Here is a 16714-nt window from a genome sequence, read left to right as displayed (position 1 = left end):
CTCAAATAAAAGTAGAAAGTACTTGTATTAAAGTAAAAGTATATTATCATATATATCATATTATTGGAATGTTATTACTGATGCTTTAACACATTAGCAGCATTATACTGCAAGCAAACATATACTGATCACATGTTTTGTTTGTAAAGTAACTCCAGCTTTCAGATAAATGTAGTACAATAATTAAAAGGTGAAACATTTCCCTCCCATAGCATAAAACTGAAACACTCAAGTAAACTAAAAGTACCTCAAAATTGTACTTAAGTGCAGTAGTTGAGTAAATGTAAAAAAAAGGTTTCACTGTCTGTCGAAAGTTTTAGTCGGATTTGCGGAGACGCCATTTTAAACTGAAGGCTTCACGTCTTGTTGTTGTTGCTGGAGGAACACAGACGTCACGTGACTGCAGACATTAATAGCTTTAATAATAGCAAAGGATTGGCTGTTAATAAAGGCAGTGTCACATAGCATTCATGCCTCTGCCCTACACCTTCAGTTGGAACACACTTAGGATTTGACATTTTTAATAAGAAAACATGAAATACAATCTGAAACCTGTCAAATGTAACAGAGGAAGTATTCAAATGTCAAGAAGACAATGAAGAAAAAGTATTGCAAGAAGCCTTAATCTACTTAATGTACTTCAATTCTAGGTTTAATTGAGCGATATACTTTTTTGCCTTCTATTACATTTTACATAGACTAGTGTCACGTTTAAATTCATTATAAGAGATCAGATTTTGACAGTTTTGTTTTATGATACAACCTTTCTTTCATATTGTGTTCGAAATGAGACAAAACATAACAAAAGCAGGCCAATCGATCAATCAAAGACACGAGGAAAAGTCAGCAAACTAAATCTGTTCACTTGCTGCGCCTGTTCTTAGTTTTCATCACTCATCACATGAATAGTTTCGATCAGCAGGTTCAGTTGCTTCTTCAAATCTGCATCATGCATCAAGTGTATCTCTGACTCACACTCCTGATCAACAGGTGGAGGAGAAAATGAAGTTGTGAGAAAAAGACCTGAAGAAGGAGACATGGAGGACACGTAGGGTTAGACAGTGGTGGAGGAAGTATTTAGATCATTCACTCAAGTAAAAGTACTAATACCGCACTGTAAAAATGCTCTGTTACAAGAAAGTCCTGCTTTGAAAATGTTACTTAGTTAAAGTATGAAAAGCGGTAATATGTATAATCAATAAAGTATAAAAAATGTCCCCTGTGACTGTTATACTTTTATATGTTATATAATTAGATTATTATTACTTATGCATTAATATGAAAGCAGGATTTTACCGTTGTAGTTGTTGTTGGAGCTCATTTTGAACTATTTTGTATTTGTCCAACCAACAGTCCAAACCTCACAATTAATAAAAATAAATTAAAATAATTGAAGTAATCTAAAGGAAAAGCAGCAAATCCTAAAGTTTGTGAAGCTGGAAGTGTTTTTACCTGAAAATGACTTTGATTGACTTTAATGATTTCTTAATTGATTAATCAACTAATGGTTTCAGCTGTACTTGTACATACTATTGGTTACTTCATAATTTACGCGGTACTTAATAGTTATAGGGTACAATAGACATGTTACTGGGTAACAAGGCAGAAACAAACATTATCATTTATTTTAGAATTATGATGTATTTTCAAAACATCCTTGCAAATAATTGCAGGTAAACGTAAAATGTTTTCAAAATGGAGTTTTTCATGATTTGTTTTACACAGTTATTGTTGCTGTGGAACAAAATATTAGGCTTAGCCTGAGAAGAAGGGTGTGGCTTTATATCTATAACTATAGAATAGTTGATAGTTTTTTGTTTATAAATGCTATTCTTGACCCGTCCACAAAAATCACAATTAACATCTAAATGATGTGACCATGTTTGTACTTGTTGTTGCTATATAGAAATATATTTTAAAAAATTAAGTTTAATGCGAATGTACGTAATTAAAAAAAACAGCAGATCAGAAATACTTTAAACAATTGAAATAAATAAAAATAAAAAAATAACTGTGATTCTTTGGTGAGAACTTCCTCCGCCGGAGCTGAAGGTGGCGGTAGTGAGCTTAGCCACCCAAACCAGCAACCAGGATTGTAAACAAGAAGAAGACGAAGAAGAAGAAGCAGCAGAAGAAGAAGCAGCAGAAGAAGAAGAAGAAGAAGAAGAAGCCGGAGTCGTTTAATGTGAGAAGCATCACCGTGTTGGCGTTAGTTCTCACGCAGCTTTTAGACAAACCACCGCATCGCTCGGGTCGGCATGGCTTCCAAGAAAAGAACTCTTCCGGTTAATAACGGCGAGCAGGGCGCGCTGCTGCCCGCGAGCAAGCACACCAAGGCGGGTGGCAAGAGACACGTAGCTGCCTTGATCCTGGCGAGAGGAGGAAGCAAAGGGATTCCTCTGAAAAACATCAAAATGTTAGCCGGGACCCCCCTCATTGGGTGGGTGCTGAGGGCTGCTATCGACTCCAACATGTTTGACAGGTACGTTAACAGATCGGGTCCCTGCTGTGTGCTGTAAAAGTTAGATCATTTGTTGGACATGTGGTCCATTTAAGATAAGATAAGAAGACAATAATGTAAGATAGAGCACACGTTTTAATAATAGATATACATATAATAATGTCAATAACGACAAACCTTCATTTCCCTAGTGTGTGGGTGTCGACAGACCACAATGAGATTGAAAAAGTGGCAAAATCCTGTGGTGCCAAGGTGCACCGCAGGAGTCCTGAAGTCTCCAGAGACTCCTCTACATCACTGGAAACCATCCAGGAGTTCAGCAGGCTCAACCCAGGTTTGTGAACCACAGCAGGATCAGGCTTGTAAATTGAAATAGTCACAGAGTGATCTAAACTCCAGCGTGTCTGTTTGATCTTAAAGCACACCCTTTTGTTGACTTTGTTTTTCGCAGAGGTGGACTTGATATGTAACATTCAGGCCACGTCCCCGTGTCTCCATCCGTTCCACGTGAAGGAGGCCCTGGATATGATCATGGTGCAAGGCTTTGATTCGGTCTTCTCGGTGGTCAGGAGACACCAGTTCCGTTGGCAGGAGGTCAAGAAAGAATGTAAGTCAACGTCCATAAATCCGCCTAGATATATTATAGAAAAACGGATGCTTCAGAACTTGCCCCAGAATCATCACATTTTTAAGTTTTCTTCAATATCAAAGTAAACCAGTGATAGCTGTTTGTACATCCATGGATACATTGCAAACAGGAACTGCTAATAGCTGATTCGGCATACTTTAATGGTGCCTATTTGCCAAAATGTAGACAAATATAGGCTCAAAATGAATACCTGTATGTATTGTAGAATGGACCTTTTTAACCCCTACCCTGCCTCCTTCTAGCTGGTGAGATTACCACGCCGTTAAATTTGGACACAGCCAACCGGCCGCGGCGTCAGGACTGGGATGGAGAGCTGTGTGAGAATGGCTCTTTTTACTTCACCACCAGAGACCTCATAATGAACGAGGGCCTCGTGCAGGTAAGTGGGCAGCACTATTAATTGCAGTATTTCTTGATTTTAATTTTAATTGCTCTCCTTAACCTGCCAGTGTGTTTCATCATGTGCCTCATATGACTTTACATGTGACCGTGTGACTCTACATGTGACCAATGGTGACCTGCATTTAGAAAACTAACTCACCTTTTTTCACAATTTAATTCTAGTTTCATTATTCAGTTTGTGTAATGACATTTTAATGTTATTTTATTGTTTCCCTCTCTCCAGGGCGGTAAGGTGGCCTACTACGAGATGATGCCAGAGTACAGCGTGGACATCGACGTGGACATCGACTGGCCCGTGGCAGAGCAGAGGGTTCTCAGGTGAGATGCACACCAAAATGCTCTGCACTAGAGAGCAGAAAAAGAGATCATCTTAAGGGACTGTACACATATTATTATTATTATTATTATTATTATTATTATTATGAGGCGTGGAGAAAGGTCAGAAAAGAGGGAGGGTATTGTAATTTCTCTTTTTGCTGAAGGAAGGGTTGTCTGACTGTTTTGAGAGGCAGGAGAAGGTCTTTTGTTTTATCTTACCGAGGATTTATTATTCTTTCAGCCTTCCCTTGTGATATTTATTATATTAAAAAAGGGAAAAAATAGTTACATCAACAATGACAATTGCTCGATCAATCAGTTAATGAAACGTGAGGCTATGGGCTATATTTACAGTGTATGCATCGTTACAAATAGGATCAGTTCTGAATGCACATTTTGGTCAGTCTAATCAAGGGGAGTGTCCCTTACTCTTTAACAGATGTTCATTCATTTCTTTTAGCATTAAACAGTTTGCTAATTTATGCCGTTTCACAAATTTTGCAAATAACGCTCCTCTGTGTCTCCTCTTTTTTTAATATCCTCTTCCTTTTCTACCAGTCTGAACACACAGATATTTATTATCTCGTGCTCTACTGTGCTTCGTCTGTCTCTACGCTGTGCTCATTTGTTTGTCTGATCTTTATTTGCATGGTGTCTGGATGTATTTGTAGCGGAGAATGGTTTTTCTTATTGAGCTCTTTGTGTTTAGGACAATTAGTCAACAATATGGGGTGTCAAGTCAGGACATGGCAGGCCGGGATGTCTGTGATGGTTTTATTGTACCAGAAATTATAGATACAGATGCACAGGCACTATTAGTAAAATACTATTGCTAAATACTATTCCTCACATGCACGTGTGAATGTGTGTGTGTTCCTAGAGGAAGGGAAACAAAGAATTCAACATTAAGCTGTACTATATCTGTAAGTAACCTAAACATCACAAATGGGCTTACAACTCTCGACGATTACAGGAAATGAACAGGTACAACAGACTGTAAACTGCAACAGGAATGCCAATCACTACGCGTACGAGACAGAGACGGATAAAGACCACCAAATACCACTCGACACAAACACGCTGAGAAATTGTTACACAAACAGCTGGTAAACTTAAACGTTACTGTATAAATAGCCGACAGCAATTTGATATCTTACTTGTGGTCATGGGCTGAGGGAATCTGGTTAAAACTTAACTGGCCGCTGTTCTCTATGAACCAGCGGCGTTCTGTCTGTACTTCTTCACAATACTTGAGCCTTTTGAACAGTTTTGATAAGACCCTGCATATAGGAAGGAAAAAGAAGGAAAAGGACAAAACAAATACAGATAGTATTTCTTTAATCCGGTCTATGCTTTCCATAGGTTTGGTTACTTCGGCCGGGACAGCCCAGAGGTGGTTCGTCTGATGTTCTGTAATGTCTCCGGATGTTTAACTGAAGGAAGGATCTTTCTGTCTGTGTCCGGAGAGGACATGGTGTCCGTTAACACCAGAGACACCATGGGCATTCGCATGCTGCAGAGGGAAGAAGTGGAGGTTGGATATTTGTCGACACTCCAAAGAGCATTGGTGAATTGTATCGTATGGCCACACACTACCCTCTGTGTTGCTCCACCAGGTTGTGCTGTTGACCTCCAGTGAGGACCCTATGACCCAGTTGCTGGCTGACAAACTGGCCAAGAAGACGGGCTGCAAGGTCGTGCAGGTGGGAGAGGAGCCGCTGAATGACGTGAAGCTAATGGTGGAGCAGAGGGGGCTGAACTGGAAGGACGTAGCATTCATGGGTAAATCAGCTATACCTTTTTAAGTATTTACCATAATATTGTGTGGGTCTGTATTGGTATCTATGACATGGAGTCCCCCAGGGCTCCGTTCTTAGACCTCTTCTGTTCAACATCTACATGAATTTGTTTGTATTCTCTTGCAACACGTCTTTGCTGTTTGTTAGAGTGAACTTTCACCAATCGGTGTGTCAGGTTCCATAGACTAATATAGAATGCGTTTATATTATATGGTCATGTAAGTGACTGTCTTTCCTCCTCTTCCCATGTTTTCCCCTCTCAGGTAACGATAAACCAGATGTCAGCTGTCTGAACCTGGCGGGTTTGAGTGCGGTCCCTGGAGATGCTCCGGTGGTAGCCATTAATGCTGCAAAGTACACCTGCCAACGTGTCGGGGGAAATGGTGCCATAAGGGAGTTTGCCGAACTGATTCTGCTGCAAAAACAAAAGGCAAAGTCGCAGCTGAAGCAGGACCGCATCAACAGCACCTTCTAATTTTAAATGAGAATTATTTTACATTTAATCTACGTGGAAAGGTTTTTAAGTTAGTGCAATGATAGGAGTGCACAGGTACATTAAAAATAGGCATATCAAATTTTATAGTTAGAGGTAAGAAGGATTAAAATAGTTTCATGCAATCAAGTTTTCCTATATGTAACTTTTTTTTGTTGCCTTCAAGATATGAGATTCTTATGCATGTTCTTCAGTAGTCTTCTGAAGAAGAAGGATGATCCCACAACCAAAACCCAAACCACTACGCTGGAAACTGCTACTCGTCTTTTTTAAACAAGGAGGAAAGGACTGACACTGCTCAACAGCCACATCGAAGTGTGGAATGATTACTGATGCAGTAAAAAGTATGAAAATAGGAAATTACTATTACCAAATAGTACCTCCAAATCTACAAATACGATGTTATGAAACGGAAAACGTGTTATTGTTCTTATATATTTATTATTAGAGATACAGCTTTTTAATATTTTATATATAATATGAAGCAACCAAAATAGATGACCATAGCTGTAGCTCCACATTACACGACAGATATGAGAGTGGTATTGATCTTTTCATCCAACTCTCGGCAAAAAAAGTATTTTGCCAAAATGTTGAGCTCTTGCTTTAACTTGCAGTCATCGGCACAAGGCACCTGAAGGCAGCATTGAGCTTTGTCAGTTTTCCTGTGAACAGTGGGGGGGGGGGGGGTTTCATGTATGTGCTCTTATTTATTGATTTACGAGGTATCCAATATGTAATTCTGTGTGCTGTCATGTCTTTTTGTTGGGACAATTATGTGTCATTTGGCTCATTTCTGTGATTTTTATTTCACTCTTTTTATTTAATGATTGTGTATCTTTATAACTGATTTTGTTGCGGGAATACTTTTCAATGAAGGTGTCTATTGAAGTCTTGGTCCTCGGTGTTTTTAATATGCGGCAGAGACGTACCAACACGACCTTTTGAATGTGTCGGTACAGTAAATCTGATCTGGTTAACCTGTACACAAACAGAAATGTAAAAACAAAACAAGTTGAGTTTGTTGCACGGGGAGTTACATGCCGGACCTGTTCCTTGACTGGTCCAGTCACTCCCTGGAGTTTTCTTGTCACCGTGCAGTTGCCTGGCAACCAGCCAAGGAATTCACTGTCCCAGCTAATAAATAGTTCTTTGCATGCGACTCCTCCCTTTTAATCTGTCAGCAGGTTTAAGTCAGGAAATCACACCTGGTGGGGTCTCAGTCATATGTCTTTGTTTTGCTTTGCATTAAAGATGCTGGAGAACGCGAATAACTGAATTCATACGTCGTATTCTTTTGCCCCTTCGTTGCCGTTCTTTACCTGTCCACCAGATGCCCTCGGCCACCTCCACCTGTCCCAGTCACCTGCTCACGCCTCCACATTCCCTCATCAGCCCTGCAGTATATAACACATGTTGTTATGCTACTCAGAGCCAAATCCCTCAACTGTTCCTGGCTGCCCTAATTATCTGGGTCCTGCCTTCACCTGCCTGATCGCAACGATCCAGTTTGACCTTTACGTTACTGGAGTCACTCTTGAACGTCATCGTGTCGATGATCAGTATGTCGCTGACCAGGTTTTCAGTTTTTGCCATAATCCTAACTGCACAGGTGACGTGACGAGAGTTTATCTGAGTGCTCATCAGGGGGGAGGGCACGTTCAGGTTTTCTACAACCAAGATATGTTTACATTTTTAAACACTCTACAAATGTACTGTAAACAAAACTGGTTTTTGTTTTCTCTGTTGTTCTAAGTCTCTAGTCTTTTTCATGTCTATATATAGATATTATATATATAGGTATATATTTTGTCCCTCCATTTGTCTCTTTCCTCCCGTCTTCTCATTATCACGGGGAGCTTGTTGGAACAAGCAGCACTGCGGTCATGACATGTATAAATATCCGTTAGGGAGGGACGCTTGTTTTGGCGTGATGGCGTCTCTGCTGTGTCATGTTGGTTATGGGAGGAGGAGGAGACAGAGGGAAATAAAGAGACAGTCCACTGGAGACAGAAAGACAGCCCAATACCACTCTCCTATCTGTCACTATGAAGCTATGGGACAGAGACGAGCTAGATGTTTCCCCCTCGTTTCAAGTCTTTATGCTAAGCTAAGCTAACCGGCTGCTAAAGCTCAACCTTGAGATCAGTCAGTGCAAGAATAACATCAAACACAGACGTCCGGACGTATCAGAAAATGTGACTGTTTTAATAAATGATCAGCAAATCATTTAAAATACAACATCAATGAACTATTCACAGGCAGACGACAACATCTGCCAACAGAAAGATTTAAGAAGCCAACGATGAATATCTGTATATACATTTTGTTTGATTTTATTTATTTTTTTTTACACAGGACAACTAAGTGCATTAACAAGAGAAGAAGACACGAAGGACTCTCAGGCGTGGTGATGTCACTCGGTCGTGTCGACTGGCGTGATGATCAGCGGGCTGTCGTTCTTTCCAGATTTATTCGTGCAGGGGCTGAAGAACGGGTAGATGCATTCACTGAACGTGTCATTGAAAGTGTAGATGTGGATTTTAGCATCAACGTTGTAGAAAGACACCTGTGGAACCCACGAGGACAGACAGTGTTACAGCTACACCTGGTGAAACAAGCTGAAAGGGACTTATTCTGCTCTGATACTGCACCTGTCCTTTCTCAAAGTCCACAAATATCCCGATCTTATGCGGTCGGAGGTTCAGATGGACGTCTGTGGACGGTTCAGAGCGAAAGGCGTACTTGTTCCTGAGGAGAGGAATGGGGGGGGGGGGGATAGATAATATCTGTACGTACCTGTTGTTGAGTTTGTCTCTTGTGTATCTGTTGTTCAGCTTTATGTATTTTAAAGGTCCAAATTAGCTATAGGCTATAAATGCTGCGGTGTGTGGCATTGCTTTGTGCTACATACCTGTCCCTATACAAAGAAACATTACATGAATTAATACATAATTCCCAGAAAGGAAAATTAAATGAAAGAAAAGGAAAAGCATAAGAGATATGAGTACGTGGACAATAAAAAAACGTCACTGTCTGCCATATTTCCCATCACATGAGAGTTTTACAGTATGTTATCTCTCTTTTTTTGATATTTTTTATTATTACACAAAAGCAACACCCTTTACGGGATGGAAATGCTGAGAAGATTAAAGCTGCATTAGTTGACTTTTTTGGCCACTTGGGGGCAGCAGAACAAGCTGCAGCGGCTTCAGTGGTGGAATGTAACTAAGTACATTTACTCAAGTACATATTTGAAGTACTTGTACTTCACTTGAGTCTTCTTTTCATGCCACGTTATACTTCTGCTCCGCCACAATTCAGAGGGAAATATTGCACTTTTTACTCCAGTACAATTATCTGACAGCTGTCATTACAAGTTACTTTACAAATTAAATAGCAGCATAAAAAACGAGAGAAGAGAGAAGTTTATAAAATATGATGTTTTGTTATAAATTAAACTACACAACAGTATATACAAGTAGATACAGAAGATTCATTGGCAAAATATATAAAAATATTTAAAGTTATTTTTCATTCAAATGTGAAGATTTGCTGCTTTTCCTTTTAGTTGTTTCAATTATTTTAAACATTTTAACAAAATGTTCCACAGACTGGATCCTCTATAATTAAGAGTTGCATGTTATGAACAAACTTTAAAGTATTTTGGAATTAAAATCTGTCCTTAGCTTCCCACAGTTAGCCTGATTACAGTAGACTATCACAAAGCGTGATTATCAATACATAAAGATAAACAGATTCATGTCCCAGTAGCTTCCCAGTGACAATCAAAACCCAAACTTCCATCCCATTTTGGGTGAACTGATAACTCACTTGTCTCGTAGGCTGAGGAACCAGTATCCGTTTCTTGGAGTAACTTCAATCTTCCCCTTCCTGTTGATTGATTGTCTGGCCACTCCCAGATCCCAGTCCGTCTTCCCGCCCACCTCCACCTGTTCACAGGAAGTAGGCCATGTTTATATAGAGTCTGGTTTATACAGTCAGTCACTGTAACATATAGAAGGCTTAAAGGACACGCGTGTAAATAAAGGCCATGTATTGTTTACTTTCAGTTAAAATAAACCTGGCTGACATTATGTTCACCTGACAAAATAGTTATTTTTCAAACATTTGTGACGGATGTTTCTTTAAATATCATGTGAGCTCAAGAAAATAATCTTGTTATGTTGACATCACATAACAAACCGACACAATTTACGAGTCAAATTAATCAAATTTTATATCGTGTCCGCGCTTCTGCAGGAGCACTACTGGAAATGCCAGAAACTGGCAGCATATTTGTCAAATGAGCAGGAATAACGGCACGTTAAAGGACAGAGCCTCTTACCTCCCAGTAGCATCTCCCAGAGGAGATCATCTCCCTCCCCAGCACACAGACGACTCTGTCAAACCTCTCCGGATTGTCTGGAAGCAGCTGGTGTCGGTCTGCACACCTCACCTGCAGAAACACATACTTTAACTTTAATAGACCCCGGTGAACATTTTAAAATGTTTATCTTTTGCAAACCAAAAACCAATAACATGCCAAGATTTGAATCCCTGTTTTTAGACAAATTGTCTAAATGTGTGGTTTGTGATTGCAGGTTTTGAACCCCTGAATTGCCTTTAAACCGGAATGATTTACACTCCGCATTCCTATAAAAGCAAGCTCACGAATGTAATGAATTATTCTGTGTTATAATAATTTAACAGGCGTCCCACACTCTTCGTGTCCTCTGATATAATCAGTCTGGGATGGGCAGTGTTGGAGTCCAGAGTCACATCCACTGTGTTGAATAAAGAAAACAAAAGTTGAGATTCTTGAATTCTTCTATGTTTAATCACGTCTGCCAGCTGACTTTATCTGTCCATAATATTGTCTTCAGTGAATTCAGTCTGTGTGAATGTAACATACCCGCATACTCCTGTATCCTCTTCATCCCTGCAGAAAAACGGCCTCGTTAAAACAAGACTAATACACTGTGTAAATGTATACAATTAAACTGTGGTGGACTGCATTTAAGGTGGATTGGGAGTGGACACTCACTGGGCTGTGTTCGGACTGGACTGGGTTCCAGTACTGACGCAGGAAAACCTGGAGAGGATCAAGGAGACTTGTATCAGGAACTAGTTCAGTTGGACACACTGATTAAACATGTTAGGATGAAACTCCACCACTAGATGGCAGTATTTCAGTACTTTATAATAGATCTATGGTGGCGTCTGGCTCAAGGACTTAAAGAACAAGGGTGGGGTTTTTTTCATACAGCAAACCGACTCATGGTCCTCTTTACTGATTGCAAATCAGGGAAATCTTAGTTCAGGTTAGTCTAGATGTTGACTATCCACCAACGCTGACCACTCGTGTTTCTACAGACTCAGTCTTCAAGTCTTCAGTGTTTGTTATCTTTGGAAACGAGCCTTGTGTTTTGCATTTCACTGACCTGTTTCTGCGATGTTCTTCAGCTCTTCCTGGAACCTCTCCACCTGAGCTGCCAGCGACCTGTAGATGGTCCCCGTACCCAGGTCAGAGTTCACCGACACCCCAGACCAGTCTTTGGCAGGTGGAGGACTTGAGAGGATGGGGAACATCTGGGAAGTAGGAAATAAATGCAAAAATTACACAGAATTCAGCTCTGCTCTGGTTTCCCACAATGTTTTTTTCCATGTCAGTATATCATCAAACCTCTTTAGATCCTCACCAACCTTGACACAGTGCATGCAGTCGTCTGATTGGGTGAGCTCGGCGAGGGCGTTTTCTCTCCTCCGCAGTTCTTCAACCTCCAGCTCCAGCTGTCGTATCATGGCGTCGGCCTGGTGCTCGGCCGCCCTCCGGCTCATCTCCATCACCTCCATCAGCTCGGCCTGGGAGCGCTCGACGGCAGACACCAGCGCAGAAAACAGGCAAACGCTGCCCGCCGTCTCTCGCTCCACCGTCAACTGGGGAATTCATGAGTCTGTGATGATAAACTTAGACCTTTGGAGACACTTTTGTTCTGTCACCATTTAAAGTTTTTAGTTGCATTGAGATTCCCTTGAAAGGTGATACCCTCAAACCAGATTTACATTGTCAATAACACACAGAAACACTGGGAATTAAAACCTTGAAAACTGAAAACAGACTTCAAAATCTGGTCAAACCCCTAAACTGGCAAATTCAGGTTTACACTGTAAAAAGTTATGAATGAAATGACGTTCACGTAAAACCGCAAACAGTTGGCAATGCACCGAAATATTTGGGTAAATTCCAAGAAAGTTTCCGACAGTGTGTTCGTGATTAAAAGACGATAAAGGGATGACAAGAGGATTTACAGGTTTTGCCACACAACTGTGGTATTCACAAGTGTGTGTGTTTGTGTTTGTCCTACCTCCAGGTCAGTCACTGACTTTCTGATCTCCTCGATCTTCCTGGTTCTCTGTCTGATCATTTCCTGGATCTCCTGCTCCGACACGCTTAGCTGGGCCTACACACACACACACACACAAATAGGTATAAAATAGGTATGTGACTACTTACCATCCACCCACGGCTTCCCTGCTCTCCCTGAAACCAATAATGATTCACTTAAAACATCACTCTGTCTCTCCGCCCTGTTTTCCTACCTTGGTTTCCATCCATTCGGCTTCGACGGTCACCGTGTCGTGATCCGGATGGTCCTCGGTCTCACATTCAGGACAGATACACACCTGGTCAGTCCTACAATAAATCTGAAATCAGTGAGAGAGAGAGGGTGTTGCAGTGTCAAACCTTCATCTTGAAAATATAAAACACCTCCCGTCAAGAGGAGTTCAAAATCATAAACTATTCTTCTTGTTCCTTGATAAATTGGAATAACACGCTTGTTGAAGTTCAATAAAGGCTGGAAATCATTGACAAATGTTGGTTTATAATGTAGGTAAAAGTGTTGTACCACTAGTCCTCTGTGGTGGATCTCACAGACAGGGAGGCTCCGGCTGCTTGCGGCCCCGCTCACGGTGAACCTTCTCCGGCCGCTGGAGCGGTAGGGATTGAGGGGCGGCGGAGGAGGTCCTGAGTTGTGGTTCAGGGCAGCAACCGGACTGTGGTTTGGTACCGAAGAAGCCAGTGAAGCCGGGACTGGTAAAAATGATGTCGGGGTGGACTCACCTTCCGAGGTAGAAGGTACAGGAAAGGAGAGAAAAATCAAGGAAGCTTTTTAAAAAGGTGCATAGCTTCTTATTTTACAGCCTTTATTCTTAGCTAGCGGTTGTAATATCTCAACAACTAGGTGGACTGCCAATCATAGTCAAGTCCACATTGTGTAAAGTCACCCAATTCTGAAGGTTGCTTCCTGGCGAGGAGCATTTAACCGTTTACTAGACATACGAGATTCACTACGTGTCCTTTGGGTCTATTGGGTAGTATGTCCCTTCAGGTCACACCCAGGGCATGTCTCAGAGGAGACAGCATGTCTTCCATGACCTTGGTACCCTGGAAGACAGAGACAGCTCTCCTCCTCAGGACAGCTGCACTCTGACCAGTCAAATGACCTGAATGTGACCTGGAGGAACCACCTTTTAGCCTGAAGAAGGACGACAACCCTAACCCTACCCCGGACAATGTGTCCCTGTCACTCTGCTTACCAACTGACTTTTTGTCTTTTGACTTGTGATCAAACACCTGCAGAACTAATGAAGTTTGTACCGTACTAACTCGACTTTGTATTTACAAATGTTAACATGAAAACATGCTAAACTAAGGTGGGCAACGTGTTAGCATCCTGACGTTAGCATTTAGAGCCTCACAGAGCTGCAGACTCTTCTTGTCTTGCTAAAGATTGCTGCTGTGCAACATAGCTCTGACAGGACAGCCATGTATCATCTGCAGAATGTGCAACTAAACTGAGCAGACTGGCTCTGCCACTGTGTACAGCATGATGAATGTATAGTGATTGTTGAAGTACGATTTAAAAACACCAGCACTTTTATACTCAGGTTGTCAGTGCTTCTTTAGCCTTCGTTATTAGAAATCTAAAAAGATATTTTGACTATGTTTTGTCATAAAACTCAAATTTCTGTCTGTTTTCATGCAGCCAGGAAAGCGACACTGACTTCTGTCTTACCTTGAGCCTCATAGGTCAGCGTCACTGGGGGTTTTGGTGGAGGTCGAGGCAGCTTCTTCTTCAATTCATCAAATAAATCGTCGGGTATACCTCCTCCTCCTCCTCCTCCTCCTGCTCTTACCCCTCTCTTCTCCCTCCCCACTCCTCCCCCTCCTTTCATGGATCTGAACTGCTCTGTGATCTCTCGCAGCGTCCTGTTGATCTGGAGGTCTGGTCGCTTCTGGAAGGTCTTCTTACACAGAGGACACTGGCAAGCCTGAGAGAGGAAGGACGGACGGAGGAGGAAAGGATGAAGGGATATATTGTTGTTTTTAAAACAAAAATAAAGTCATATAACACACACACATATAAATACACAATAAACAGTACACTCAAGAGTAAGAAAGGAGGAGAAGGACATCTCTAAGACGGTCATTCATGTAACACACATTTACTCGTGCACACCTTCGATCCGTCCCAGTATCTGCTGATGCAGCTCATGCAGAAGCTGTGGCCGCACGGCGTGGACGAAGGGTTAGTGAACACATCGAGGCAGATCGAGCACAGGAACTGCTCGTCAGACAGAAAGCTACCGTGTAAGGACATCCTGTGGACAGCAAGAGAGAGAGTAATTATAGGAGCATGAGCTTCAAGACAAACGTTCATTTGCAATCAAAACAAAGTAGGCAGATGGAGAAGAGCTCGCTTCTCTGGGATCCTGACGAATGTATACATGAAGATAGTGTGTACTGCAGTGTGTATATCTGTATGTTTGTGAGTTGTGCTGGCTGCAAAAACAAACCTCCCTCTGGGACAAATCAATCAAATCAAACCTAAATCTGAATGTGGGAGAACTTCAGGGAGGGAAAGCCGAAGTTACAAGAGATACATGGATGTGTTATATAACACACACACAAACAAAAGTCAGTCACATACATCAGATTAGGATGGTCAGAGGACGTTAGGAATGAAGCGGGGCGAGATTCTGCGCTGCATCATCACGTACAGTACAAAAAAACAACACAGACCTCTTTAATGTTCGAGCGACAAATTCCTTTAGTCTTTTTGAAGGTAACGTTGGAGCTGATTCTACAGTGGAATCATACTTGGCGACAGACCAAACTCCTAATCCTGCTCCATTATCTTCATCCATCCATCCATCCACTCTCTTATACCTGCTCATCCTATCCCAGCATGCACTGGGAGAGATGCATGCACATCACCAACTCGTAGCTTTGAGCTCCTTGGCACAGATGAGAGTTTGGTTTGCAGCCAAGATATCACAAAGTACAAACTTATAAGACTGCATCGTTAACATCAACATCAACACGTGAGCAGAGCCAGTAATAGCTACATGAGACACTCCCTCCAAATTAAAAGACTTGTTTAGAGCCAAGATGTGAACTGTAAACTAAAGAGCCTTTCAGAATAAAGAGCTTGACTGACTTGTTTATTGCATGTTATATACTGTCGAGCCTTTCGAAAGGTAAAGGAGACTCTTACTTAACACTTTATATCACTGGTTAAATATAAAACTACTGCTGGTTCCTGCGACTCACATGTGAGGATTTGCTGCTTTTCCCAGTTTTATTAGTGTCAATTGAATATCTGTGAGTTTTGGACTGTCGGTCTGACAAAATAAGTAATCATCAATAATAATCATTACTTTTGACATTTAAGACCCATCGAGTGACACATGGGGGAGGAGATCCCCCTTTACATACAGCACATAAGACTCTCAGTGGTTCCTGCACTTGTCCCTTGTAAATAAAGGCTTTCTCGAGATACTTCAGATAAGCATTACACATGAAACAAGAGAGTAAAAGTTGATACCTTTCCTGTTGGTGTGTCTGATTTTAAAATACATCCAAAAAGCTCTGCAGACGTCCAAAAGCTCTGTCTTCAGTCTATGCTAACAGGTCGTATCTTGATCGCTCACACTCTCACTTATGAAGTGCGTCTGTTTCTCAGGGTGTGAAATATAAAAGGTGTGTGTATGCGTGTGTGTGTGTGTGTGTGTGAGGGTTGTGATTTTCCTTCAATCACACCACGCCCATGCACCTGTCTCTCTGTTTGGCAGGTAAATGTGGCAGGACTGGTTAAGGTGGGAGAATGATTCACATACGCTCACGCAGAGTAGGTGAAATGGCTGCAGTCTCAATCCTCAACCTTTGTGTTTTTTCCTTGTTTTGAGTTTCTCTTGCCCCAGACAGATTTTCCTGGACGCATGGGAACAAATAAACTTCCTTTAGCAAAGAAAAGAATCACCACACTGGCCTGTGAGATTGTATCTTATGCGATAATCATGATTACGTGGAAAACGTCGTGCTTATGATTAGTCAGAAAATTAGTTTTGAGGTGTGAAGATATTATTTAATGAGTATTAAATCTGTTCTAATTAATATTTTTATATTAACAGTGGATGGAATGATGTGTGTTTTGGTTCACGGCTGTCATTGGTGTCATTTCCAGCCAAAGCAGGCAGATCATAGCAGGCACTGTACACGACATACCCAGCTGTAGGGCTGCAAC

The 16714-nt window shown here is 41.4% G+C and overlaps 2 protein-coding genes across 2 annotated transcripts; one reads left to right on the top strand and one right to left on the bottom strand.

The window, feature by feature from the left end:
- The first annotated feature begins 2162 nt into the window (after nt 1-2162).
- cmasa (cytidine monophosphate N-acetylneuraminic acid synthetase a) lies at nt 2163-6806 on the top strand. The gene is made up of 8 exons (XM_070929689.1): nt 2163-2482; nt 2653-2795; nt 2913-3068; nt 3353-3489; nt 3736-3830; nt 5193-5364; nt 5447-5612; nt 5893-6806. The coding sequence occupies exons 1-8, from the start codon at nt 2259-2261 to the stop codon at nt 6102-6104; spliced, it is 1305 nt and encodes a 434-aa protein (XP_070785790.1). The 5' UTR covers nt 2163-2258; the 3' UTR covers nt 6105-6806.
- Nucleotides 6807-8309: 1503 nt separating this feature from the next.
- LOC139305825 (E3 ubiquitin-protein ligase TRIM39) lies at nt 8310-16135 on the bottom strand. Its single transcript, XM_070929776.1, has 15 exons — nt 16016-16135; nt 14648-14789; nt 14204-14459; nt 13034-13248; nt 12726-12830; nt 12491-12586; nt 11829-12062; nt 11567-11714; nt 11170-11217; nt 11038-11064; nt 10845-10909; nt 10471-10581; nt 9957-10075; nt 8777-8873; nt 8310-8691 (listed from the first exon to the last, which is right to left on the bottom strand). The coding sequence occupies exons 2-15, from the start codon at nt 14786-14788 to the stop codon at nt 8539-8541; spliced, it is 1815 nt and encodes a 604-aa protein (XP_070785877.1). The 5' UTR covers nt 14789; nt 16016-16135; the 3' UTR covers nt 8310-8538.
- Nucleotides 16136-16714: the final 579 nt, after the last annotated feature.

The sequence above is a fragment of the Enoplosus armatus genome, chromosome 23 (genome assembly GCF_043641665.1).
Source record: "Enoplosus armatus isolate fEnoArm2 chromosome 23, fEnoArm2.hap1, whole genome shotgun sequence".
In the NCBI taxonomy this organism is placed as follows: domain Eukaryota; kingdom Metazoa; phylum Chordata; class Actinopteri; order Centrarchiformes; family Enoplosidae; genus Enoplosus; species Enoplosus armatus.
Note: the sequence above shows the minus strand (reverse complement) of the source record. Positions and strands in the feature narration are given on the sequence as shown.

Excerpts from the sequence above, each read along its gene's own strand:
- cmasa (XM_070929689.1), top strand. The coding sequence starts at position 2,259 with ATGGCTTCCAAGAAAAGAACTCTTCCGGTTAATAACGGCGAGCAGGGC. Across the intron at positions 2,796-2,912 it reads GTTCAGCAGGCTCAACCCAG|AGGTGGACTTGATATGTAAC; the intron begins GTTTGTGAACCA and ends TGTTTTTCGCAG. Across the intron at positions 3,831-5,192 it reads GCAGAGCAGAGGGTTCTCAG|GTTTGGTTACTTCGGCCGGG; the intron begins GTGAGATGCACA and ends TGCTTTCCATAG.
- LOC139305825 (XM_070929776.1), bottom strand. The coding sequence starts at position 14,788 with ATGTCCTTACACGGTAGCTTTCTGTCTGACGAGCAGTTCCTGTGCTCG. Across the intron at positions 11,218-11,566 it reads GAAGAACATCGCAGAAACAG|GTTTTCCTGCGTCAGTACTG; the intron begins GTCAGTGAAATG and ends GATCCTCTCCAG. Across the intron at positions 8,874-9,956 it reads TTCCTCAGCCTACGAGACAA|GAACAAGTACGCCTTTCGCT; the intron begins GTGAGTTATCAG and ends TCCTCTCCTCAG.